At 36.0% G+C, this 23,736-nt stretch overlaps 5 protein-coding genes across 5 annotated transcripts; 2 read left to right on the top strand and 3 right to left on the bottom strand.

Moving 5' to 3' along the window:
* Nucleotides 1-2,123: 2,123 nt before the first annotated feature.
* Nucleotides 2,124-4,635, bottom strand: LOC18016210 (ribonuclease 3-like protein 2). Its single transcript, XM_006398101.2, has 4 exons — nucleotides 4,235-4,635; nucleotides 3,872-4,036; nucleotides 2,820-3,796; nucleotides 2,124-2,556 (listed from the first exon to the last, which is right to left on the bottom strand). Exons 1-4 carry the CDS (start codon nucleotides 4,556-4,558, stop codon nucleotides 2,262-2,264), a joined length of 1,761 nt encoding a protein of 586 aa, XP_006398164.1. The 5' UTR covers nucleotides 4,559-4,635; the 3' UTR covers nucleotides 2,124-2,261.
* A 160-nt stretch (nucleotides 4,636-4,795) lies between these two features.
* On the top strand, nucleotides 4,796-15,250 carry LOC18016209 (DNA-directed RNA polymerase III subunit 2). Its single transcript, XM_006398100.2, has 39 exons — nucleotides 4,796-4,862; nucleotides 4,958-5,016; nucleotides 5,104-5,200; nucleotides 5,315-5,436; nucleotides 5,636-5,728; nucleotides 5,822-5,894; nucleotides 5,978-6,068; nucleotides 6,145-6,197; nucleotides 6,368-6,432; nucleotides 6,607-6,712; nucleotides 6,799-6,909; nucleotides 7,580-7,639; nucleotides 8,013-8,048; nucleotides 8,183-8,233; nucleotides 8,303-8,401; nucleotides 8,605-8,664; nucleotides 8,747-8,839; nucleotides 9,284-9,394; nucleotides 9,487-9,597; nucleotides 9,706-9,822; nucleotides 10,017-10,133; nucleotides 10,211-10,291; nucleotides 10,593-10,697; nucleotides 10,787-10,867; nucleotides 10,962-11,132; nucleotides 11,222-11,266; nucleotides 11,508-11,585; nucleotides 11,653-11,792; nucleotides 11,896-11,986; nucleotides 12,329-12,447; nucleotides 12,542-12,677; nucleotides 12,770-12,900; nucleotides 13,293-13,418; nucleotides 13,510-13,565; nucleotides 13,745-13,815; nucleotides 13,942-14,026; nucleotides 14,341-14,444; nucleotides 14,611-14,739; nucleotides 14,984-15,250. The coding sequence occupies exons 2-39, from the start codon at nucleotides 4,991-4,993 to the stop codon at nucleotides 15,035-15,037; spliced, it is 3,495 nt and encodes a 1,164-aa protein (XP_006398163.1). The 5' UTR covers nucleotides 4,796-4,862; nucleotides 4,958-4,990; the 3' UTR covers nucleotides 15,038-15,250.
* A 125-nt stretch (nucleotides 15,251-15,375) lies between these two features.
* On the bottom strand, nucleotides 15,376-17,505 carry LOC18016208 (ras-related protein RABF2a). Its single transcript, XM_006398099.2, has 7 exons — nucleotides 17,219-17,505; nucleotides 16,731-16,808; nucleotides 16,470-16,637; nucleotides 16,330-16,378; nucleotides 16,122-16,195; nucleotides 15,817-15,910; nucleotides 15,376-15,722 (listed from the first exon to the last, which is right to left on the bottom strand). The coding sequence occupies exons 1-7, from the start codon at nucleotides 17,255-17,257 to the stop codon at nucleotides 15,622-15,624; spliced, it is 603 nt and encodes a 200-aa protein (XP_006398162.1). The 5' UTR covers nucleotides 17,258-17,505; the 3' UTR covers nucleotides 15,376-15,621.
* A 429-nt stretch (nucleotides 17,506-17,934) lies between these two features.
* Nucleotides 17,935-20,583, top strand: LOC18016207 (transcription termination factor MTEF18, mitochondrial). The gene is made up of 2 exons (XM_006398098.2): nucleotides 17,935-19,911; nucleotides 20,025-20,583. The coding sequence occupies exon 1, from the start codon at nucleotides 18,144-18,146 to the stop codon at nucleotides 19,908-19,910; it is 1,767 nt and encodes a 588-aa protein (XP_006398161.2). The 5' UTR covers nucleotides 17,935-18,143; the 3' UTR covers nucleotide 19,911; nucleotides 20,025-20,583.
* A 151-nt stretch (nucleotides 20,584-20,734) lies between these two features.
* LOC18016206 (regulatory protein NPR3) lies at nucleotides 20,735-23,381 on the bottom strand. Its single transcript, XM_006398097.2, has 4 exons — nucleotides 22,374-23,381; nucleotides 21,526-22,276; nucleotides 21,250-21,450; nucleotides 20,735-21,144 (listed from the first exon to the last, which is right to left on the bottom strand). Exons 1-4 carry the CDS (start codon nucleotides 22,905-22,907, stop codon nucleotides 20,864-20,866), a joined length of 1,767 nt encoding a protein of 588 aa, XP_006398160.1. The 5' UTR covers nucleotides 22,908-23,381; the 3' UTR covers nucleotides 20,735-20,863.
* Nucleotides 23,382-23,736: the final 355 nt, after the last annotated feature.

Raw genomic sequence — 23,736 nt, 5'->3', positions numbered from 1 at the left:
GAATTTTAAACAGTAAAATTTGTATATTAGTAGAATAAGACTATACGTTAATTAAGTATACATTGATCTAATGTTAATTATAAACTTTGTTATTATGTGAATTTAGATTTACACATAAACAATCTATATATCTATGAATTTGCTAATCCATCCGTTTAGTTGTCTTAAATCATTTTTAATATTTTACATGTTTTGACAAACTAATCCGTATAAGACTATAATTATAATTGTATAACCCTATAAATATTTACTAATATAGAATATTTGGACCAATTGATTATGAAAAAATATAATAAGATATTTATTTACTATTAATGCTATTAAATATATATATATATATATATATATACGAGCTAACCTGTTAGTTTAATTGTCTCAAATCATCTTAATATCTTACATGTTTTATTAAATTAACTTATGGACCTTATATATATATATAACTATAATCAGCTCGATCATATTATTGTATAATATAAATATTTATTAATCGCAAATATTTAATATTTTAGACCGATTGTTTAGGATAAAATACGATAAAATATTTATTTACTATGCATTTTTATAGAAATATTATTTAAATTTTAAATTTTAAATTAAATCTTTCCTGTATTTAAGAAATTCTAAAGTATTAAAATTATTATCTAAATTTTCGTAATAAAATTTTATTATATTTTTTTTGAATTTTTTTGAAATTAAATTAAATTGAATACAAATTTTTGTAAATAAATTTAATTAAATTTCTAATAATTTGAAATTTAAATTAAAGGTGACCTAGATTTTAGGAAATCTAAAAATATTTAAATTAATAACTAATTTTTGGAAATTAAATATAAAAATAAAATAAAATATTTTAAAAAAATTTGGGAGTATTTGGATGCAAGTACTAAATGTGCTTCTGTTTTAATAGAATAGACTAGATTTTAATCCTGTGCGTCTGCACGAGAATGTTTGATTTTTTATTTCTAATATAAGTTGCATTTATCTTTTTTGTTTAGATATAATTTATTTTTTTTATTTATTTTTTTAAATCAAAAAATTGTTATCATATTTGAATTTTAAACAGTAAAATTTGTATATTAGTAGAATAAGACTATACGTTAATTAAGTATACATTGATCTAATGTTAATTATAAACTTTGTTATTATGTGAATTTAGATTTGCACATAAACAATCTATATATCTATGAATTTGCTAATCCATCCGTTTAGTTGTCTTAAATCATTTTTAATATTTTACATGTTTTGACAAACTAATCCGTATAAAACTATAATTATAATTGTATAACCCTATAAATATTTACTAATATAGAATATTTTGACCAATTGATTATGAAAACATATAATAAGATATTTATTTACTATTAGTGCTATTAAATATATATATATATATATATATATATATATATATATACGAGCTAACCTGTTAGTTTAATTGTCTCAAATCATCTTAATATCTTACATGTTTTAATAAATTAACTTATGGACCTTATATATATATATATATATATATAACTGTAATCAGCTCGATCATATTATTGTATAATATAAATATTTATTAATCGCAAATATTTAATATTTTAGACCGATGGTTTAGGATAAAATACGATAAAATATTTATTTACTATGCATTTTTATAGAAATATTATTTAAATTTTAAATTTTAAATTAAATCTTTCCTGTATTTAAGAAATTCTAAAGTATTAAAATTATTATCTAAATTTTTGTAATAAAATTTTATTATATTTTTTTTGAATTTTTTTGAATTTAAATTAAATTGAATACAAATTTTTGTAAATAAATTTAATTAAATTTCTAATAATTTGAAATTTAAATTAAAGGTGACCTAGATTTTAGGAAATCTAAAAATATTTAAATTAATAACTAATTTTCGGAAATTAAATATAAAAATAAAATAAAATATTATAAAAAAAATTTGGAAGTGTTTGGATGCAAGCACTAAATGTGCTTCTGTTTTAATAGAATAGATGTAGGAATTTTTAATATTTAAACACAGAAATGTAGTAATTTTTAAATTTTAAACACGTAAATGTAGTAATTTTTAATTTCTGAACACGTAAATGTAGTATTTTCTCTCTTATCTTTTTGTGTGAACAATGTACTAATTTTTATTTTTTTAAACACGTAAAGAAATGCATTTATTTTTCTAAAAAACATATATATATTGATGTTAAATAAACTACAACTTACAACAAACATTTATACCCAAAAAGGTACATTTCCAAAAGATTAAAACAAAAAGTTTAAATCACCTCTCTTCGCTTTCTCTTCTTCTTCCTCTTCTTCTCCTCTGAACAACTCGGCGTTTGCGGATTCTTCTTCTCCTCTAAAGTTTCCTGCATTTCCAGACTCCTTATGACAAGACTCATTAGGGAAGATCTCAAGGCTCTTATCATGTGGTAGGCTGAGGAGTTTTCTGCTTCTTTTTTCCTTGGTTTTTCGTCTCCCTTCATGTGAAACGTACCTTCAATAGCTGGGATCTCAATCTTAACTGAACATACAAATCCCTTCTCTTGCGTCCCTCCTCCTTCCTCACAACTGTAATTAAACACAGTAACAAAACGTTTTAAGAAAAATATTGCGCATTCGTGCTTATTGAGGCACACAAAGTAAAAACACCAAAGAATCATAGTATAGTTTTCCAAAGCATATACGCTTTCTCTACTTCTTTAACTACGGACTAGCAAATGTCGTCTACTACTTAGTAACAAGACTCTAGACTATTCAAAGATATAATTTTGACTTTTGATCATGGTCCTTGTTAAGCACTAAGTATGCTTCTAGATAAGTAAGAAATGTACCTGTAAATCGGCTTTGGCCACTTTTTCTTCATGCAAATTTGATGCAACTTACTTTTCGCATGCTCAGGTTCAACCTCTAGACTATCCTCATCAATAGATATCTGTTTCTGAGTCATTTCATAGGTTAAGGGGTTCTCAGAGACAGTGGGCAAAGATGATGATCCAGTCTGTATTTGGAGCTTTCTAGTAGAGCAAATCTCTAACAACTTCTCTTTCGCGTCTTCATTATCGACCTCTACACTATCCTTATCAACAACCATTTGTTTTTGCGTCATTTCAGAGGATAAAGGACTCTCCGAGACACTGGGCAAAGAAGATGATCCAGTCTGTATCTGGAGCTTTTCAGTGGAGCAGATCTCAAACAACTTCCTCTTTGCATCTTCAGGTTCAGCCAGTAGACTATTCTTATCAACAACCGTTTGCTTTTGTGTCGTTTCAGAGGTTAAAGGGTTCTCAGACACAGTGGGCAAAGAAGACAATCCAGTCTGCATCTGGAGCTTTTTAGAGGAGTAGATCTCAGACACATGTCGTCTATCTTCATCAGTAACTGTCTGATTTGGTGTCATTTCATAGAGTAAAGGATTCTCAGAGGTGGTGGGCAAAGAGGACGACTCTATCTGAAGCTTATCAGTGGAGCAAATCTCAGACAACTTCCGTTTCGCATCTTCAACTTGAGCGTCTACACTATCCTCAATAACAACCACCTTATCAGTGGGCTTACATTCTGACAACTTCTTTAACGCTTCCTTAGCAGCCAACAGCTTTGCCATATATTTAACATGAGAGTGCCCAGAAGCTATACATGTATCATCAAGAAATACCTGAGCAGTAAAGTTATTGGAGGAAGGACCATTACAACACCTGATGTCGACTCGCTTCCCGAGTTCATCACCCAAACGAGTAAGCATAATAATTGGTTGATGTTGCTGCCGCAAATCATCCAGAGAATACATTGGCTCGAAAAGACCCCTGCAGATCTGCAAATACCCTTTTAGATTCTTGAGAATCCATAAAAAAAAAAAAGACAAGACCACATCTAGTAGAACACAGACCTCCCAGAGTCTTTGTATATCAAAATTCACATCAACATAAACAGCTCCAGCTATGGACTCCACCATGTCAGCGAGAGACTTCGGGGCTTTCACAGCTCCACCATAGTTTCCCTGAAACGAAACTGGATCATCTTCTTTGGCCACAGCCTCTGAGAACTCTTTCACCTTTAAGAGAATGACACCAAAAATCAAAACCATGAACATCATAATAAGAACATGTTCTTCAATCATTCAATCAGAACATGTTCTACAATCATTCAACATAACCCAATTCTCTCTATAGCTTTCACTCATCGAATCACTCTGTTCCAACAAAAACGCTTCTAAATGATGCAAAAACAAAGAGATTGATTTGATTATTACCCTTTCACAGAAGGAAGGTTTTACACCTTTGCATATACGGAATTGGTAGAGGCCGTATTTGACGGCGACACGAGCCAATTTCTCGTTACATACATTTATGACTCGAAGCTCACGCAGAACCTTGACGTTTTCGTTAGGGTACTTGAGGTGGAAGTAGTTTGTGAAGGCGAGACCAAGAACAGAGTCGCCGAGGAACTCAAGCCGCTGGAATAAAGGAGACTGAAAACTACTTTTAGGAGGGGTGATCGTTATCGCTTCTTCTAGGAGTCTCTTGTTCTGGAAACTGTAATTCAAAATCTTCTCCACCGCTTCCACTGATTCCATCTCCGGCCAAAGCTGATGGCGGCGCCGAAGAGACTGCACTGAGATTAGGTCACCACAAGCAGGACCGGTCGTGAAAGAAGGATAATCTTCCTTTTAATTTGGACTTTGAAGTTTGGGTGATAAAGCAAAACGTGAAAGGATATAAGGGACTAAAAGGGAAATACTATGAAATACTGTAAGTAAAATAATAAAGTATTTAAAACCCTTTTATTACACGTTTATCTTCTTCCTTCGCCGTCTCTTGAACCTTCACTAAACCCCTCGACTGTGAATATCTACACTCGGCCATCGATTCTCGCCGCCGGTGAGTTCTTCCGTCGTTTCTCCGCCAACGGTGTCTTCCTTACGTTGCTTCATCGGATTAGGGTTTTAATTATATTATTTCTCCATGGATTTCAGATAACTGAGAGCTGAAATTGCAAGTTAAGAGTGATGGGACTCGATCGCGAGGATCTAGAGTAAGTTCTTCATCGATTTTAGATTTCAATTAAACTATTTCTCGGATTCAGACATTCATCCGATGTTTACTCTTTGTATTGAAACAGTTTGATCAACGATGACCATTTCGTCGACAGGCAAAAGCTTTCAGCTCCTATAAAGTCTACAGCAGATAAATTCCAGCTCGTTCCCGAGTTCTTGAAGGTACATACACAGAACACTAATCTTGATTTTTGCCTTATACAAGTACCCTGTATCTGTGCAGTCTTGGTGGAGAAGGCAATTCATACTCGACTCTGTAATTTTCTTGCTTTGTAGGTGAGAGGACTTGTGAAACAACACCTTGATTCGTTCAATTACTTCGTCAATGTCGGGATTAAAAAGATTGTCCGTGCTAATTCTCTTATTACATCCTCTCTGGATCCAGAAATTTACCTGAGGTCAAACTTTCTTATCATCTTTCTAATCGTATCTGACAGTGAGAATATTGATATAGGAAAAATAGAATAGTTGGTGGCTTTACATTACTTTTCTAAGTCACTCCTACAACATCTATTTGGAAAATTGAGATTGTGCTTTTTGTTGGATTTCTGCTCTTTAAAGAGCTAACCTTTTCGGAGCCTTTTTTTTTTAATGCAGGTTTAAGGAAGTCAGAGTTGGTGAACCCTCGATTTTAAACGTTAATATGGCGGAAGAAATCAATCCGCACATGTGCCGATTAGCAGACATGACGTAAAGATTTCTTCTATTTGCATTCTGCAATTACTTTCTTCATCTCATGGCTGTTTTACATGCATTATAACGTCTTTGTGTTTTAAATATCAGATATGCTGCTCCCATATATGTCAATATAGAATATGCTCATGGAAGTCATGGGAAGACGCAACATAGTGCAAAGGTAAATGAACAATATAATGTATTATACATATTGCTTTTTATCAACAAACGACTCAGGCTGAATACGATGTTCCTTTATTTCAGGATAACGTTATTATCGGAAGGATGCCTATTATGTTGCGGAGTTGCCGATGTGTATTACATGGAAAAGATGAAGAGGAACTTGCAAGATTGGGTTGGTATTGCACCCTTATTTCAAGCATTGCTTCTTCTTGTTCATCACATTTATTGTGTTCCATTTTGTATTCCAGGTGAGTGCCCTCTTGATCCTGGAGGATATTTTGTCATCAAAGGAACTGAGAAGGTGATAACTTCATGGTTCTTGTAAATAATCTTCTCTCAGCTATCTTATGCAGTCTATTGATTGGCTACTTGTCTGCACTTTGACTTTGGGATATATGATGTGTATTATTCCATCTCTTTTTTTTGTTCAATAAAGTTATTGATTGTTTTGGCGTTTGCTATCCATTTTAGGTCTTGTTGATACAAGAACAACTTTCGAAGAACAGAATTATTATTGATTCTGATAAAAAGGGGAAGTAAGTGATCTCTTCCATTATTTCAGTCCTTGTAGTATTGATGACGAGCATCCCCATTATTATCATCACGAAATAGTTTTCTTCATCAGTGTTTTTCCATTATTTACCCACCCCCTTATCCACATACAAGATCGCTATATGCTGATTCTCTCTTCTTTTACTGCTTATTTTCAGCATAAATGCATCTGTCACAAGCAGCACTGAAATGACGAAAAGCAAAACAGTTATTCAGATGGAGAAGGGGAAGATATATTTATTTCTCCATCAATTTGTAAAAAAGGTATGCATATATTATCAGGTCCTTGTCTATAACTGTAGATCTTTCAGGGTTGGACTTAATTGGCTGAGCATGTGATTTTGTCATAGATTCCAATAATAATTGTCCTAAAAGCTATGGGAATGGAAAGCGACCAAGAGATTGTACAAATGGTTGGAAGGGATCCCCGTTTTAGCGCATCACTCTTACCTTCTATTGAGGCAAGTATTACAGCTCTTAACCTTGTGTCTAGTTTTTTGGCCTTTTTGTATTGATGTTGGTGTTTGTGTTATGTTTTCAAGTTAATATAAAACTGGTTCTAGAAGCAGCTGGCTAGTTCCTGGATGTAAATGTTTATTCTAGGAATTTTTTAATCTATATCATTTCGGAAAATAAACTAGGAAGCACTGATCCTTGTGTGGTTGTCCTCACAATATAGTGAGAAAATTACCTGTCGAAGTTTAAAGTTGAACTCCCAATACTGAAAGGGTCCCAATAAAGAAGTCATAATACATTAATAATAATATTGGTATTGTCGAATCTGAATGTGCTTATGAGCAACATTTGCTGTTGGTGCTGCAGAAAGATATAGTAGCCACTGATATGGCTCTTAGGATTGAAGTTTTTTGCTTTGACATCGGAAAGTAGATCTTTCTTCCTCGTGCTCTATCTATTTGAAAGTTATAGGTAATGTGTGACTATCATCAGTTGCCTCGTGGCTCACATAAAACCTGCTCTGAGAAACCAATTGCTTAGCTAAATCTTTTTGTTGAATCGAAAAGTTAATGCATTTCTTTTTCTGCCATGTCATTTTGTTCAACCTGTGGGTTATGATGAGCCTTGATCTCTGAAGCATCATATTTATCCCTCGGAATGCTTATTTAATTTCAGGAGTGTGTTAGTGAAGGTGTGAATACACGAAAACAAGCACTGGACTATCTCGAGGCAAAGGTGCTATGTTTTATTTATCGTATAGAGTTATTTTTAAGTTTATGTTCATTCTAGTGGGCACATATGTGTAGAAAACAGAAAAGATATTACTGCCCTGTTGAAATTGAGCTCTTTAAAGTGTTAAACGGATTATAGCTCATCTCTCTCTCTCTGCTGAAAGGAAATCCGCCATAGACTTTATGGTGGTATAAGTAGTTGATTCCACCTTATTTTGTGATGTAACGTATATTCCATGCTGTTGTTTTCATTACGAAATGAACACACTGAAGAAAAGAGTAAACTATAAGGTTATGTTAGTTTAGCAATAGATTCTTATTTTATCAATTTGCGGCAAGAAATTGTGACGTATTCTTTTATTTGTTAATTTCTGTAGGTTAAAAAAACATCATATGGACCTCCACCTGAAAAGGTTTTTTATTCTTTCCTCCACTTTCACACACTAATTCAACTTTTTACAGAATATGTTCTTGGCCTGCAAATTTGAATATGAAAGTTTTTGTGCTAAGTGAAACTTTCACATTGTATATGTACATGGTTTACTAGGATGGAAGAGCTCTATACATTCTCAGAGATGTATTCCTTGCACACGTACCTGTAAGTATCTCAACTTCTTTGCTTCTTAAATGTTTTAGTCTTTGCTAACTGCTATACTCTTCCTTTAAGGTGCGTGACAACAATTTTCGCCAAAAATGTTTCTATGTTGGGGTGATGTTGAGACGAATGATTGAAGCAATGTTAAACAAAGATGCCATGGATGACAAGGTAATACCATAACCCTTCTAATAGCATTATTGCTGGATGACATGTTAAATTACCTAAAACTGACAAATTAACCATCCTTCAGAAGAGCCATTATTATTTAAGAGTTGACGTAATGATGATGGCTTACTTATTAGTCGATGATCTGAGATAACTTAAGGCTGATCTGGAGACAAGTCTTATTATAAATGTGTGTCTTCTTGTAGGATTATGTTGGTAACAAGCGGTTGGAGTTATCTGGACAACTAATATCTCTTCTCTTTGAGGTGACGCTGGAACATATCACCAGATGCAGTACTCTCTCTTCCTTTTTCTTATACTATTTTCCTCTCTCTCTCGCTGCTACAGGATTTGTTCAAAACGATGATCACTGAGGCCGTTAAAAAAGTAGATGGTATTCTTCAAAAACCTAACCGGGCAAGCCGATTTGATTTCTCACAAGTAAGTGTAGAAATATACTGCCCTGCTAATTCAGGTCTTGCATTTCATTTCTTTAAACCATAAAAACATTAGCCTTAGACACCTCCTTTCATTTGAATTTGTAAATGATCGTCAGTCATATGCATAAAGTTTGGGTCATGCTTTAAGATTTTTATTATTTGTTCATCACGTAGCTATGAACCGGTCTTCTTTCATGGTTCTTGATGTAATTAAAAAATATTACTTTTTGCAACATTATTAGTTATTAGTTAAGGCGTTATTATGCTGACTTGCAATTGCATTATAAATTTACATCTCCCTTGGATATTCCATTGCAACTTGAATTGCTACAATTAAAATATTTGGCCTTGGGATAACATGGATGGAGTCGATTTTCAGAAATAGTTACTTTAGTGAAAGAATTGATAGAAGAATCATACTATTTCTTTTGTGATTTGCTTGTAGTGTCTTACTGGAGAGAAGAATCATAATATTTCTTTTGGATTAGAAAGAACCCTTTCAACGGGTAACTTCGATATTAAAAGGTTCAGAATGCATAGGAAAGGAATGACACAGGCCAGTCTCACTCTTTCTATGTACTATATCTTTGTGTATGTCTCTAGCCTCCTCCATGCTACATTACTCTTAAAGAATTCTTTTTATTTTAGGTCTTAACAAGGTTATCTTTTATCGGGAGTTTGGGGTTTATTACGAAAATTTCGCCACAATTTGAAAAGTCCAGAAAAGTAAGTGGGCCTAGATCTTTGCAACCCAGCCAGGTAACGATGCTGTCTTTAACTGCCTGCTAAAATTTTGTAAAGAGAACAACTGCTTTTCTTTGAACTTCCATTTAATCTAATATTTGGCATTGTGATTTGCTCTACAAGTGGGGCATGCTTTGCCCATGTGATACCCCAGAAGGTGAATCTTGTGGGCTTGTCAAGAACTTGGCTTTAATGACTCATGTCACAACGGATGAAGAGGAAGGCCCGTTGGTTGCTATGGTATGTGGTTGCTAATTTATTCCACGTTTAGTCAATTCAATCGCATTAATCGTCTTTGCTATGGCTTTGAGAAGTATACCTCCGGAACCACAATACTCTCTCATCATTAGCTTCGGCTAGTCATCTGTTTTTTAGATGGAGTTTTGTCAATTATGTACTGAATCTGTGTGTTTTAATTGATTTTCCGGAAACAGTGCTACAAATTGGGTGTCACAGATTTGGAAGTATTATCAGCAGAGGAGCTGCATACTCCAGACTCATTTTTGGTCATATTCAATGGGCTAATACTTGGCAAACATAGAAGGCCTCAGGTACTTTATATAAAGACACGGATCTGCAAAATGTAATACACATCTTTACACCTCTTAACTAGTTTCTATTGTTTTAGTACTTCGCCAATTCACTTAGAAGGCTGCGTAGAGCTGGGAAAATTGGCGAGTTCGTCAGCGTGTTCATAAATGAAAAGCAGGTATTAGCTTTATATTTTGGTAATATTTATTGATATATAGCTTGGAATGAAGATTAAGATCTCTGAATTGAAAATAGACCAAGGAAGCTACAGATTTTCTTTTTTTTTTTGCAAACTCTTCAGTAGCCTCCTTTAAGTGATTTGCGGAGTAGAAATACAGCTGAGGATGTCATTCAAAAAACTACAACTTCGTAGATTTTCTTTTCTGAAGTAAACGATTATTTCCTTAATTCCTGCCAAGATTTTCTTTTGAATTCACAAATGTTAACTTGGACTGACTCAAAGAGAAAATATTTATCAGCATTGTGTTTACGTTGCTTCTGATGGTGGGCGAGTGTGTCGTCCACTTGTTATAGCCGATAAAGGAGTATCAAGGGTTAAACAACATCACATGAAGGAATTACAGGTAAATGTGTTATACGCTCCCAGATTCATTAGTACTTGTCTAAGTGGTGAGTTAAAGACATTGGTTGACCGATTTATATTTTCTTGAAGGATGGGGTTCGCACTTTTGATGACTTTATCCGTGACGGTTTGATCGAGTATCTTGATGTCAATGAGGAAAATAATGCATTGGTTTGTGCCAGTCTCCGTTTTCTCTAGATGTATTATATTCTATTGCACCATAGGCAGCCAAGAATGATTCACTGTTCCTTTTCGTTGTTTTAAGATTGCTTTATACGAGAGTGATGCTACGTCGGAAATGGCAGAAACGGCAGAAGCTGCCAAGATAAGGGAAGGCACAACCCACATTGAGATTGAGCCTTTCACCATCTTAGGTGTTGTTGCTGGTCTTATCCCCTACCCTCACCATAATCAGTCACCTAGAAATACTTATCAGGTTTGTATGTCTAGACAATCTGACGTAAGATGCTGCAATTTTTTTTTTTTTTTGGCATCTCGTTATTAGTCCTGTTACATTGTATGCAGTGTGCTATGGGAAAACAAGCTATGGGAAATATTGCTTACAACCAGGCAAGTCCTTTTATACTCTCCATATCATTTCACTGAGGCAAGCCTACTGCTTTCCAGTTTTGGTGACTTAATTGGATCAGTTGTTGCCTATTGTTCTATCTTAGATCTTGCTTAATTAAGTTGGTTATGTGAAGTCTAATTACTTTAACGCCTTTATCTTCTCCATTGCATCGTGTTCTAGTATATCTTGCTCTCTCTCAGGCGCTGACTGTTGTTTTTTTTTTTAAATCGTTGTATTTAGTTAAATCGGATGGACACATTGCTTTACCTATTGGTGTATCCTCAGCGACCCCTGTTGACAACAAGGACTATTGAATTGGTAAGCTTCTTTGCTCTAATAGGGATGTGTTAATACTATGGTACTAAAAAACTATGCTTGTTAACAGGTTGGATACGATAAACTTGGAGCAGGTCAAAATGCAACAGTTGCTGTGATGAGTAATACCGGATACGACATTGAGGATGCAATAGTGATGAACAAAGCATCCTTGGATCGTGGTTTTGGCCGTTGCATCGTTATGAAAAAGTATGTAATGGATTTCTCTTTGAGGCAAAAGTCACGTCCTTTGAAACATCGTCACTTACATTAACTATTATTGCTTTTTGCGTTGTATTGTCATGTGAAACAGAATTGTTGCGACGTGCCAGAAGTATGGTAACGATGCAGTAGACAGAATACTCAGGCCACAAAGAACAGGCCCAGACGCAGAAAAGATGCAGGTAGTACATATGTTTGCGTGTGTCCTCAATTTTACTCGTCTTGCAGAGAGATAAAGCACAATATGGTTGTCGCTTATTTGAAGTTCAGTTTTTTTTCTTTCTCAAAATAATCACTTCATTAACAAGATTAGACTCTGCATAGAACTTACGACATATCTGGCATAAAATCTCCTATTCTGTGCTTAAAGATGGGAACTTTTATTGTGCTTAGCCAAAAGTAGTGATAGTGTCCGAATGTAGGCATTTTCCTTCTCTTTATTTCTGGTGTGCTTGACTGTGGCCTTTCCCTCTGCGAGAACATGTTGAATATGCTTTAATTTTGACTATTTTTTTCTCTTTAAGATACTGGATGATGATGGAATTGCTGCTCCAGGGGAAATTATTAGACCGAATGATGTCTATATAAATAAACAAATCCCTGTGGACACTAGAGACAACATTACATCTCCGCTATCGGATAGGTATCCCACTAACTTCTCCCCATATACTGTATGATCATGATTTTTTTTTATATAATTGTAAGCAAAGCTGTACAATCTGTTGTGCAATTTTCAGTCAATATCGTCCGGCAAGAGAGTATTTTAAAGGTCCTGAAGGGGAGACGCAAGTAGTCGATAGAGTTGCTCTCTGTTCTGACAAGAACGGCAATTTATGCATAAAATATATTATCCGACATACTCGTCGACCAGAGGTGAGAATTTTTGTCTTCAATACTGTTATCTTTCTGACCCTAAGCCTCATGTTCTACAGTCTTAATCTTGTCTTGGTCTGGCTTGTATTTAGCTTGGCGACAAGTTCAGCAGTAGGCATGGACAGAAAGGTGTATGTGGTACAATCGTTCAGCAGGAAGATTTTCCATTTTCTGAGCGCGGAATTTGCCCTGATTTGATCATGAATCCTCATGGGTTTCCAAGGTTATAAAATATTCTACATAAGATTTTCTTTCTATTTATCTGTGCACGTTAGATGCACCTTTTAATAGAGTAGAGCCAAAAACAAATTCTTTCATTTTGTGTATGAGAGTGTGTGTGTGTGTGTGTGTGTGTTGTTGGTGTGTGTATTTGGTGCCTCTTGTGGAGGTTTGCTTTGTCGTTATCCTTGCATTGCCCCAACTATACACTTTTCCAGGATATAGACAAGTAACAATGGTTCTCCCTGTTAGGACACATTCGTTTTCAATTCCGGTACCCAACTTGAATCATGTTTATCCCTTAGTCCAAAATTTTGGAGCTTCATCTGAAGTTTTTGATTACTTGACATTTTGTAGTATAACTTGGAGAAATTATTAACATCTTTCTTGTCACAGTCGTATGACAGTAGGTAAAATGATAGAACTCCTTGGAAGTAAGGCTGGGGTTTGTTCTGGTAGATTTCATTATGGTAGTGCTTTTGGAGAAAGAAGTGGTCATGCTGACAAGGTTGAGACTATAAGGTACTTTTTCTCTCTTACATATGAGGATTCTTCTTCTATATTCAAACTTTTGTTTTGGCATTTAATGTCGTCGTGTGTTCTATCATATCAGTGCTACCCTTGTGAAGCATGGGTTTTCCTACAGTGGGAAGGACTTGCTATACTCAGGTACTCCTTTATGTTTCTCCATACATTTCAGAATGTGCAACTATATGCTAAATCCATTCCAGTGTGACACTATCATTTGAATTTTATAAGATTCGGTCATATCATTCTTATTCCGAGGCTATCTATGGTTTGTGGTTCCTTCTTTGTGCATCAACCTGACGACCTTGAGAGTCTCACAGGTCTCAGTGGCGAGCCATTACAAACATACGTCTTTATGGGGCCAATATATTACCAGAAACTGAAACACATGGTGAGGTTCCTCTAAAACTATCGAAACCGTTTTTCGGTTTTGTAGTGACAATCTTTTTTTCTAAATGTCAGAGTGTTTATTAGTTGCGTCGGTAAAATTAAAATAAACATGAAATATTTTTTGTAGGTACTGGACAAAATGCATGCCCGAGGGAGTGGACCCCGTGTTATGATGACAAGACAGCCTACTGAAGGAAAATCTAAAAATGGAGGTATGTGTGTTAGGAGATCTTGTAGATTACGAGATCGAGTCGAAAGGAAAGTTAACAGTTGTGTATATTTCTCTATTGTTAAATAGTGTAAATTTTCTATTATCACATATGTAAAAAATTTGTTAGTCAAGTTATGCTTTGTATGAGAAAGCTTATTGGCTAAATCAATAAATCTGAGAGAAACCCTTTTATACTTCAAAGGTTATCTCCAAAATCTATCAGTGTGTTTGAAACCCTCTTAATTATCTGTATCTTCACTCTGAAGTTTAACCATATAAGTTCTCTTCTCAATTGTGTTTCTAATGCTGCTTCAGGTTTACGAGTGGGAGAAATGGAACGAGATTGTCTTATCGCTTATGGGGCCAGCATGTTGATCTATGAGCGGCTCATGATTTCTAGTGATCCTTTTGAAGTTCAGGTAATAAATCATAATGCACTATTTTCACTATTTTGATAAGTGGCGAATCCAGTGAAATCATTCCAACAGCTTCTGTCTTGTATGAAAGATATCACTTTTTTTTTATCTTTGAAAGGGATTGTAAAACACATATGTGATAACGCTAACAAACATTTTTATTATGCAGGTTTGCAGAACTTGTGGTCTATTGGGATATTACAATTACAAGCTGAAGAAGGCATTTTGCTCAACTTGTAAAAATGGTGATAACATTGCTACTATGAAACTCCCATACGCATGCAAGCTCCTCTTCCAGGTAAAACGCTTTATCCACTGATTTTCGCCTTTTTGGTCTCAAGTTTTTGCCTCCCGAACTGAAACTCTCTACTTCGTCCCCTTTTGAACCTTAAATGCAATTTCTTACTGAAATTGTTTTCAGTTCTACTGTTATGTTTGTGGTGGGTCTAACACCATTCATAAAGCTCTACTTTTCTTCTGGCTTGTTTCTGATATATATATTAACTCTCTTCTCTTTCTTTCCGTGCAATTCATGGTTACAGGAACTCCAGTCGATGAATGTTGTTCCGCGTCTGAAACTCGTGGAGGCTTATTGATCTCAGGGAAATGTTGTCAAAACTCTGAAGATTGTTTTTAACTTTATTATGATAGAATTTGAGACGTGGCTTTTGATATTCTAATGTACAAGCCTTCGAGGTTGGATCGTATTTTTGTAAACGTCCTGCAATTTTGGTCTTCTCCTTTTTGGACGTTTAGATGAATAAGAAATAAAGAATCATATGTTTCTGTTGCATTTTCTGTTCTCTAACTTTGAAATTAACAAATCACGAGACTATCTCCATTGTTACTCTATAAACATTGCCTTCATCAAGATAGCACAACCTAAGAGAATTATAGCCGCAAGGAAAAACAGATTTTAGTGCATAAAATATAGAAGCATACAAACTAAGTTATTATATCTAATTACAAAAGAGATCCAAAACCTCTTCAAATACAAATATCTTCAGATTCCACAAGGTGGAAATATCATGATATACACTTTTGTTGTCAATGCAAGCAAAGTCAAGCGACAATGTCAAGAGAAGAAGCAAACACATAAAGTAAGAAGAAGAAGAAGAAGCAGCAAACACATAAGGTCTCGGATGTTTTCTACTATGTGACTAACCAAGAGAGATCTCTCTTAAGCACAACATGATGAATTCACTGCCGTAGCTGCTGGCCCGTTTGGGAGAACCATTCCTGTTGGGTTTTCTGCTGGCTGTACACGTGGTAGCCTTTTCGCTGTAGCGGTTGGAGCAAGAAATATTGAAAGGGAATTTAGTCTTAAAGCAAACATTAGTTTGTAACTCGTTTCTTGAATTTAAAAATGACTCACCGATTTCGTAGAATATGTCTTTGACATTTGTTGCAGTCTTCGCTGAGGTTTCCATGAAGAAAAGGCTGTTCTCTTGAGCATATTGCTCTGCTTCCTGCAAATGACAAATAGTGTGATTATCAAGAACTACTTAGCAACACAACTCATTGATGCAAAAGCTGAGTCCATAGTTGGCATCAGTTTAATATCGTCCCAAAAATATGAGTTGGCATTTTTCCCGGTACTTCTAATTCATCGAAACGGTTTTGGCAATAACAGAGAAAATCAGACAGAACAGCTTAACAGGAGAGGAAGATTTGCTTTACCTCTGCAGACACTTTCCTTGCGTCTAATAAATCAGCTTTGTTTCCAGCAAGGGCCATCACCATATTAGGGTTGCCTATTCACACGACAGCAACAAAACAAGAATAGAGAGTCAGATCCTCATTACCGCTACTAAGCATCACCAATACTAGAAACTAGATATCATAAACTAGCTATATATTAGCAAACGAATAGCCACCGATTCCTTACCCTGTGCCTGCAGTTCCTGCACCCATTTCTTCGCCCTCTCAAATGACGCCTGTGACAATAGAAAATAAGTTAAGCAAACCTAAAAGTCCACAGCTGATCAAGAAAGTAAACACGTTCGTGACGGGATTGTGAATTCGTACTTGATTTGTTATGTCAAAGACAATAATCGCAGCAGCTGCACCCCTGTAGTACATTGGAGCCAAGCTATGGTAACGTTCCTGACCCGCTGTGTCCCAAATCTCAAACTTCACAGTTGCATCATTCACAGCCAGTGTTTGAGAGAAAAAAGCTGCGCCTATGGTTGATTCCTGTTAACACAACAAGTATCAAAACTCAAGAATCAAGCCACAGAAAGTGCGATCAAGATCTCCAGAGAGACTACTAGAGAATTTCCCACCAACCTGGAATTCAACAAACTGATCTTTGACAAACCGCAACACAAGGCTTGATTTTCCAGCACCAACATCTCCAAGTAACACCTAAAGGACTTAACAAAGTTAAGCACCAAAACCAAAATAAAAGGAACAGAACAGAATTGCCTTCTGCTACAGAAGCTAACAAAGAGACCATATATAACACGGAAGGTAATTGATAATCCAAGAAATATACAACTTTTACTCCAAACCCTAGCTTTATACTGATAAAACATTCAATTTCAGAAACTAGGAAGAAGAGAAGAAGTATTACGATTAAGATGATCCGATTTCATAATTAGAAATCTGGGTTGAAATTCCCCCAAACTGAAAACAGAACCGCATTCGGAAATCAACGATCCAACCAGAATTCTCCCAAAATATCAGTCGAATTCACGATCATCGTTCACAAAACAGAATAAACAACAAAGAGCCCCTAAGAATACGAATCAGCAACAATTAAAAAATAAACTGACCAATTTCGCGTTGATGTTTTTGTTTCCAGCGCTGGCCATGATTGTTGATCTGAAAGAGTATTGAAAGCTCGAGAAATCGTCTGGTCAAAATATAAGCAAATCGCAGATGAGAAACGCGTTGACAATCGAAAGACGGTGAAAAGTTCCAGAAGAAGAGAAGAGAGAGCGATGAAGCTTCTTCGTCAACAAACAACCAATCTCTCTCTCTCTACCGACGACGAAAGCAAAAAAAAGGCAGAGTAAAACAAAGAAACAAATATTATACGGCTCGTGACGACACGAGACTTATGAGGAAAAACCCCACAAAAGTATAGAAATTATGGAAACCCCCGTATATTTATTTTTATTACTAAATACCCCAAAACAAAAAAGAAGTTTACGGTGAAAGCTAACTAACTAAGTTTTGATGAAATCTTCCAGAATTGGACCAAAATACAATCATTGCCGAAACGAATTCCTACTAAAAAATGATGCTATAGGAAGATATTTGGAAAACGTTTAGCCATGTTAGTAAAAAAATGCAGAAAAGTTAGGCCCTTTTAATCAATAATACCACCTAATAAATAAATAAAAACACACATTAAACATGGTCATATAATGTCAGAAAAGTAAACGTTCAAGGACCTCTTTGTAATAAAAAAATCCGGGGTCACTTGGAAATCACAGGCTGACAAGTAAAGCCCTAACAAGAAAGTTTTAGCAAAGTGACAGAGATTTTGAGCTACGAAACCTTTAGAATTAGGTGAAGATGGAGGATTCCATCGCGTAAAATATTCTGTAATTTCTGGTAAATTTCAATTCTTTCGATGGGGTTGCTAAGGAAAGAAACTATCTTGATGAATCTTCAATAGCTCTGGATTTTGCCCTGGGTTTTAGGTTTGGTGTTTGATCCCTCTCTCTTGCCTTTAGATTTATAGGGTTTGCAATGATGGTTCTCACATTTCTTGAAAAAGTAGAAAAGATTGCTCATTTCAATATCTGCCTCGCGTTATCCTCCATTGCTCATCAAAACCAAGTTTCAAGGTCCAAACTTTCTCATGTTTACAATACAGTCCGGTGTTTTCAAAGTAGTAGATTTGTATCTGGGGATAAAAAATCTTCTTTAAGGCATTGGTCTCAGTCACCCACGCGGGTTTTTGGCAATCGGGTTTCACGATCTATGAAGAATGAAGCTCAAAAAGCTCTCTTGGATTACTTGCATAACACTAGAGCTCTTAGTTTTGTTGATGCAGAGCATATAAGTAATAACTCCCCTCGTTATATTAGGGCTTTATTGTCCAAGATTGATACTCGTAAGGAGGATATATCTCGGTCTTTGGCTAGGTTTCTAAGGTACAATCCCATCAACGAGTTCGAACCATTTTTCGAGAGTTTGGGTCTGCGTCCATCTGAGGTTTCGCGTTTTCTCCAACGGGACATGGCGCTTTTGAGTGACGACGGTGTCATGTTTGAGAATTTCCGTGTCCTTAGCAACTATGGTATACCGCGTAGCAAGATTGGCCGTGTGTATAAAGAAGCAAGAGAGATTTTTGGATACGAGGATGGTGTTTTGGCATCAAAACTTGAAGCTCATGAGAGCTTGGGTCTTAGCAAGCCTATAGTCATTAAGCTTGTTATTTGTTGCCCGTCTCTTCTGGTTGGTGAAGTTGATTGTGAGTTTGTTTCTGTGGTCAATAAGTTGAAGGGATTAAACATAGGATGTGATTGGCTTGGTGGGTATTTGTCGGATGGAAATACATATAACTGGCGCCGGATTCTTGAGACAATGGAGCTTCTTGATAAGTTGGGGTTTAAAGAGGAGAAGTTGAGTAGTCTTTTGAAAACGTATCCAGATTTGGTGGGTGAAACTTCTGGGAATAAAGCTTATGTTATGTTTGATAAGTTGCAGAAAGTGGGACTTGAGATGAGTGAAATCGATAGGTTAGTGATTGACCACCCAGATATGTTATTAGAGATCTCTGTGAAAAGAATTTTGGAGGCTTTGAAATTCTTGATACGTATCAGAATGGAGAGGCAGTTTATCGTTAGGTTTTTACTGCAGCACATGAAGCTTATCTGTTCATCACCTCTGGTAGGACCAAAAGCTGTTTATATGAGGTTGAAAATCGGAAGAGACGAGTTACATGGGATCATTAAGGAAGATCCTTTGAAATTGTTCACTTTAGCTTCTAAGACAACAACAGATAGAAGAATTGAACTTGATTCACTGGATTTGAGGAACGCAGAGAAGACAGCATTCTTGTTGAAGCTAGGATACGTAGAGAATTCTGATGAGATGGTGACTGCTCTGAAGAAGTTCCAAGGGAGGGGAGATGAGCTACAAGAGAGATTTGATTGCCTTGTGAAAGCTGGTCTGGACTACAATGTGGTTACCGAGGTTGTTAAGCGGGCTCCTCATATACTCAGCCGGCCTAGCCATATCCTAGAAAAGAAGATCAATATTCTAACAGATTATTTAGGTTATCCAGTTGAAACTCTTATTGAATCCCCAACATATTTGTGTTATAGTATTGAGAGAATACATCAGAGATTCTCAATGTATATTTGGTTGAGGGAAAGAGAGGCAGTAATACCGAGGCTGACACTAGGCACTATAATCGGTATTTCTAATACCAGGTTTTTGGCATACTTTGTTAATAGCCACCCTGAAGGTCCAGCTGCTTGGGAAAGTATAAAGAAAGCATCTACCTAAGGTTAAGTTTAACCCGTTAGTTCAGCTTTATATCATTATCTTTAAGTCTGTTGCAGATATCTTTTGTGTTATAGTATTTTTCACCTAAATCAAAAGCTCAATTATTGTGCTCAGGGCCGGTTAGTAACATAGCATTTTGATTCATTGCGGTGGAGAGAAAAGAATATATGTTGATCATCGTGAAGCATTTTCAACGTTGAGTTCTGTAACCCATGTTCATAAGACCCACTAATGGAACAAGGAAGGACTTGGGGAAAGCGGAAAGAACAGAGATTCTCCTTGAGTATAGCTAATGTTGATTCACTACTGAACTCAGTGAGGTGATTCTTCGACTGGTCTGGAAAGGTCAGCAATTGTTGACTTCTCAGCCCGTCCTTCGTTTATACCATCTCTTCTATGGCTACCAAAAGAAGGAAAGGCACACCGGACATACTTCTGAGATATTATGATGCAACTTGAAATGCTCTCTTTGTTGAAAGAGCATTTAGCATTGATCAGGACCAAAGAGAACAGCTAACAACTATTTAATGGGGCATACTTGTGACAGTTCTTGTCCAGAATGCAATATTATTACAGGTTGTTTGGAACAATGGCTTTTGTCCTTTACTCTTGGCCACGACTAGTCCATCTCTTGCAACTATCTAAAGATATCTATGACAAAAGACCATGTGTTTGTGGGATTTCTTCCTTGTTTTACTTTCAGCAATCTGAGAGTCTCTTCTAAGATTTAAAAATTTAAAAATGTATACCAGAAGTATCAAGAACAAAAGGTTGCATATAGTTAGTATGTTTTGAGTTGATAAGCATCCCTAATGTTACTGTTGTTACAACTAAACTATCCACCCCTCTTTTTATTACAACTGAACCTAAAGTATGAAATCTACATAACACCCAAAAAAAGAAAAACTTTTCAACAAAGATCTCTAATCACATTTTAACTTCATAGTACAGTTTCATGTAGAATTCTTCAGGCCATCTCTTGAAGAATAGGAAGAAGAAGAAGGAGAGGATGAAGCAGAGAGACAAGATCGCGCAATCTTAGATTCTTTGTCTTTGCTATACGCCTTTTGGACATCATCCTTAAGCTCTCTATATCTCATTCTCTTCAATCTTCTCTCCTGTGGAGATCCCTTCGCAATATGTACATCATCGAGAAGGTCTTCGTCTATGTACTCCTCCATGTACTTATCTAGAACCTCTGAGCCATATGGAAAATATCGTCGACCGGTCTCAACTGCATTGTGAAACGTGTAGTAAAGTCAGTCATTAGAAAAAGAACAGAAGAAGAAGAAGAAGAAGAAGAGTCGCTCACACACACAAAGAGCAAAGCTTCTTTTACCTGTTTTCATTAGAGCCTCCATACGAGTAAGAAGTCTTTTGGTTTGCATATGAGGAGTTTCGTTTAAATCAACCTGACTTAAGTTTCCACTTAACCCATTTGAAGGTGGAGGAAGACCCGTGAACTCGCTTGTTCCTTCTACATTAGCAATGTCCATAGCCACTTTAGCTTCTGTTGGAAAAAACAACTGAGCAAGCCCCACTGCAAAAAAATTGATGCTTTAACAAAAACGTCACAAAGATACAGAAGAAAATGGCCAATTTATCTGTCAATTACCTCTCTTTTCTAGGTATAACAGTCTCATTTGAAGATCTTCAGGCATGGAAAGGGAACACATTGGTGTATCCGCAACCATAGGGTTCCTCCTGATTTCTCTTTCCAAGAGATCTATGCATAACCGAGCTTTACTAGCTTCCCGCCCTTTTGCTGCTTTCGTATGATAATCCTTTGGAGTTGTCAATCTTCTACATATATTAACCGCACTGCGTCCATCACACGTGAAATCAGACGCATTTGCACCTTTCTTGAGAAGCGAAATGATGATCGAAGGCTCTCTACGCATCGCAGCAAGATGAAGAACCGTGTAACCTCGGGAATTTCTGTAGTTCACATCACCCATATCGAGAGTTAGAATCTCTGCAACAACTTTTGGATCACTATACACCACGGAGTAATGCAGACCATTAGCTTGGTCTAGAGTGATATCTGACTCAGTCAAAAGAAGCTTCACAAGCTCAATGTCATCTGAATCCAACGCCTTGAGGATTTTCCCGATTCTCTCGACCATTTTATCCGAGACCTTGAGAGTGTTGTCTTCGTCTCGTGGAGACTTTAGACGAATCTGTTTGATTCTCTCTGCTACTTCTAAAGGAACCTCCTTCTCGATACAGAACCTGTAGAGATCTGACCTCGCCACTCTCTCGATACATTGATCAAGAAGCTGAGTCAACTTACAGTTGAAAGCAACCAAAAGAATCGGAAGAACATTCTCAACCAGAGACTTCTCCACAAAGTTACAAAGCCGCCGCTGCAAACACACAATATAAAAGCAGAAACCGTTAATCTCTCATTGATGTCTCTGAATCAAGAAAACAAAGAGAAAGCAAAATTTTTTCTTTTCAAACCTGAAAAGATGAAACTAGCTCTGGTATCTGGAGAACAGATGAAGCATACAACAACTCAACAACGAAATCAATGGCAGGTCGACAAGAGTCATGAGCACAAACCGAATCAACACAAGTCGAAACCTCCAAAGGAAATGGCTTTAGCCTCCCAGTGTAGATATAACTCAAGAAATACAAGAAAGCTTCATGCCCAACAGCTCCATAAGGAAACAACTCTTTCAAATGGTACTTTGGTTTCTCAAGTTTCGAACTTTTCTTTTCTTTCTTGAACAATTCCAGGAAAAACTTGCTTCTTGCAGCTAGAATGCATCTATGAACACCAACTGGAACACCATCGACAATGATCTCTGCATCTGTGTAATCGCAGTCTGGATTACTGAGAAGCTGCTCAAGATTGGTGCTGAGCTTGGTAAGACTAACAACTTCGAGATTAGAAGCTGAGCTTGGTGAGAAATGATCAGACCCAATAGAGACATTAGAGAAATGAGAAGAAGTGAAACTTAAAGATGATGAAGGCTCAGTTAAAGTAGCCATTTTTTTTCTGCAGAAGTTATCACTCAAAAGCTCTGTTTTTGATCCATGGAGATCAAGATTTCAAAGTCTGAAGATCGATTTCAGATTCAAAAGCCCTAAATTTACATTTCGAATAGGAAAGTCAATCAAACCCAACAAACCCAGAATCAAAACGTTGGAAAAAGGTAGAAACTTGGGATTTTGAACTATGATCTATACAGACAAAATCGAAGAAAAAGTAGCAAAATTTACGACAGAACATTACTCTTGCACCTCCGAATCAATGTACCAACAAAAAGTCAAAAGGAAAGAGGAAACCTTTGGAGAAAGATTCAAGCAAAACTGGGGGGAAAATCCCTAAAACATCTGAAAAACGAAGGAACAGAGACTGAAGAATCCAAATCACGGACTCGAGATCTGCACAACCGTGAAACTAAGTCGATGATAAGATCAAAGAGAAGGCAAATGGATGGAGGAAGGAGGAACGAAATTGGTATCTATCAATAAAAAGGAAGAGAGAATTTAGGAAAAGTCAAGAAAGAAGAGTTATTTAAAGGACATAAGAGAGTTTGAGAACAAAGAGGACACAACAGGTGAAGTGATGGTGAAAGAAAGAGACAGCTTCAATGTGAAGACGAGAGGAAACAAAAATTAATAAAACTTAATTATTTCGATTTAATAATGACGATTTAAGCATAGATTATAAATAAAAACATGGTCGAAAAAAATGCATAAAGAAAGACTCAAATGAAAGTTGACAAACAGAAAACAAGGACTGGAAAATCCGTGTGTGATGTCATAGATTTGCGTGTATGACGCTAACCCAAGATGGTCACATTTCACTTTTTAT

The sequence above is a fragment of the Eutrema salsugineum genome, unplaced genomic scaffold (assembly GCF_000478725.1).
Source record: "Eutrema salsugineum unplaced genomic scaffold, Eutsalg1_0 scaffold_20, whole genome shotgun sequence".
Classification (NCBI taxonomy): Eukaryota; Viridiplantae; Streptophyta; class Magnoliopsida; order Brassicales; family Brassicaceae; genus Eutrema; species Eutrema salsugineum.
This window is presented reverse-complemented; position numbering and strand designations above follow the sequence as displayed.

Bases quoted from the DNA above. Each gene is read 5' to 3' on its own strand.
- LOC18016208 (XM_006398099.2), bottom strand. From the start codon at position 17,257: ATGGCCAGCGCTGGAAACAAAAACATCAACGCGAAATTG. The intron at 16,809-17,218 runs GTCAGTTTATTT...TAAGTCCTTTAG, and splicing joins AAAACATCAACGCGAAATTG to GTGTTACTTGGAGATGTTGG. The intron at 16,196-16,329 runs GTAAGGAATCGG...TCGTGTGAATAG, and splicing joins GCAGGAACTGCAGGCACAGG to GCAACCCTAATATGGTGATG.
- LOC18016210 (XM_006398101.2), bottom strand. From the start codon at position 4,558: ATGGAATCAGTGGAAGCGGTGGAGAAGATTTTGAATTACAGTTTCCAG. The intron at 4,037-4,234 runs GTAATAATCAAA...ATTCTCTTAAAG, and splicing joins AACCTTCCTTCTGTGAAAGG to GTGAAAGAGTTCTCAGAGGC. The intron at 3,797-3,871 runs GTCTGTGTTCTA...GGGTATTTGCAG, and splicing joins ATATACAAAGACTCTGGGAG to ATCTGCAGGGGTCTTTTCGA.
- LOC18016206 (XM_006398097.2), bottom strand. From the start codon at position 22,907: ATGGCTACTTTAACTGAGCCTTCATCATCTTTAAGTTTCACTTCTTCT. The intron at 22,277-22,373 runs GTTTGAAAAGAA...GTGTGTTTGCAG, and splicing joins AGCTAGTTTCATCTTTTCAG to CGGCGGCTTTGTAACTTTGT. The intron at 21,451-21,525 runs GTAATTGACAGA...ATTTTTTTGCAG, and splicing joins GTTATACCTAGAAAAGAGAG to TGGGGCTTGCTCAGTTGTTT.
- LOC18016209 (XM_006398100.2), top strand. From the start codon at position 4,991: ATGGGACTCGATCGCGAGGATCTAGA. The intron at 6,069-6,144 runs GTTGGTATTGCA...TTTGTATTCCAG, and splicing joins AGAGGAACTTGCAAGATTGG to GTGAGTGCCCTCTTGATCCT. The intron at 8,234-8,302 runs GTAAGTATCTCA...TCTTCCTTTAAG, and splicing joins TATTCCTTGCACACGTACCT to GTGCGTGACAACAATTTTCG.
- LOC18016207 (XM_006398098.2), top strand. From the start codon at position 18,144: ATGATGGTTCTCACATTTCTTGAAAAAGTAGAAAAGATTGCTCATTTC.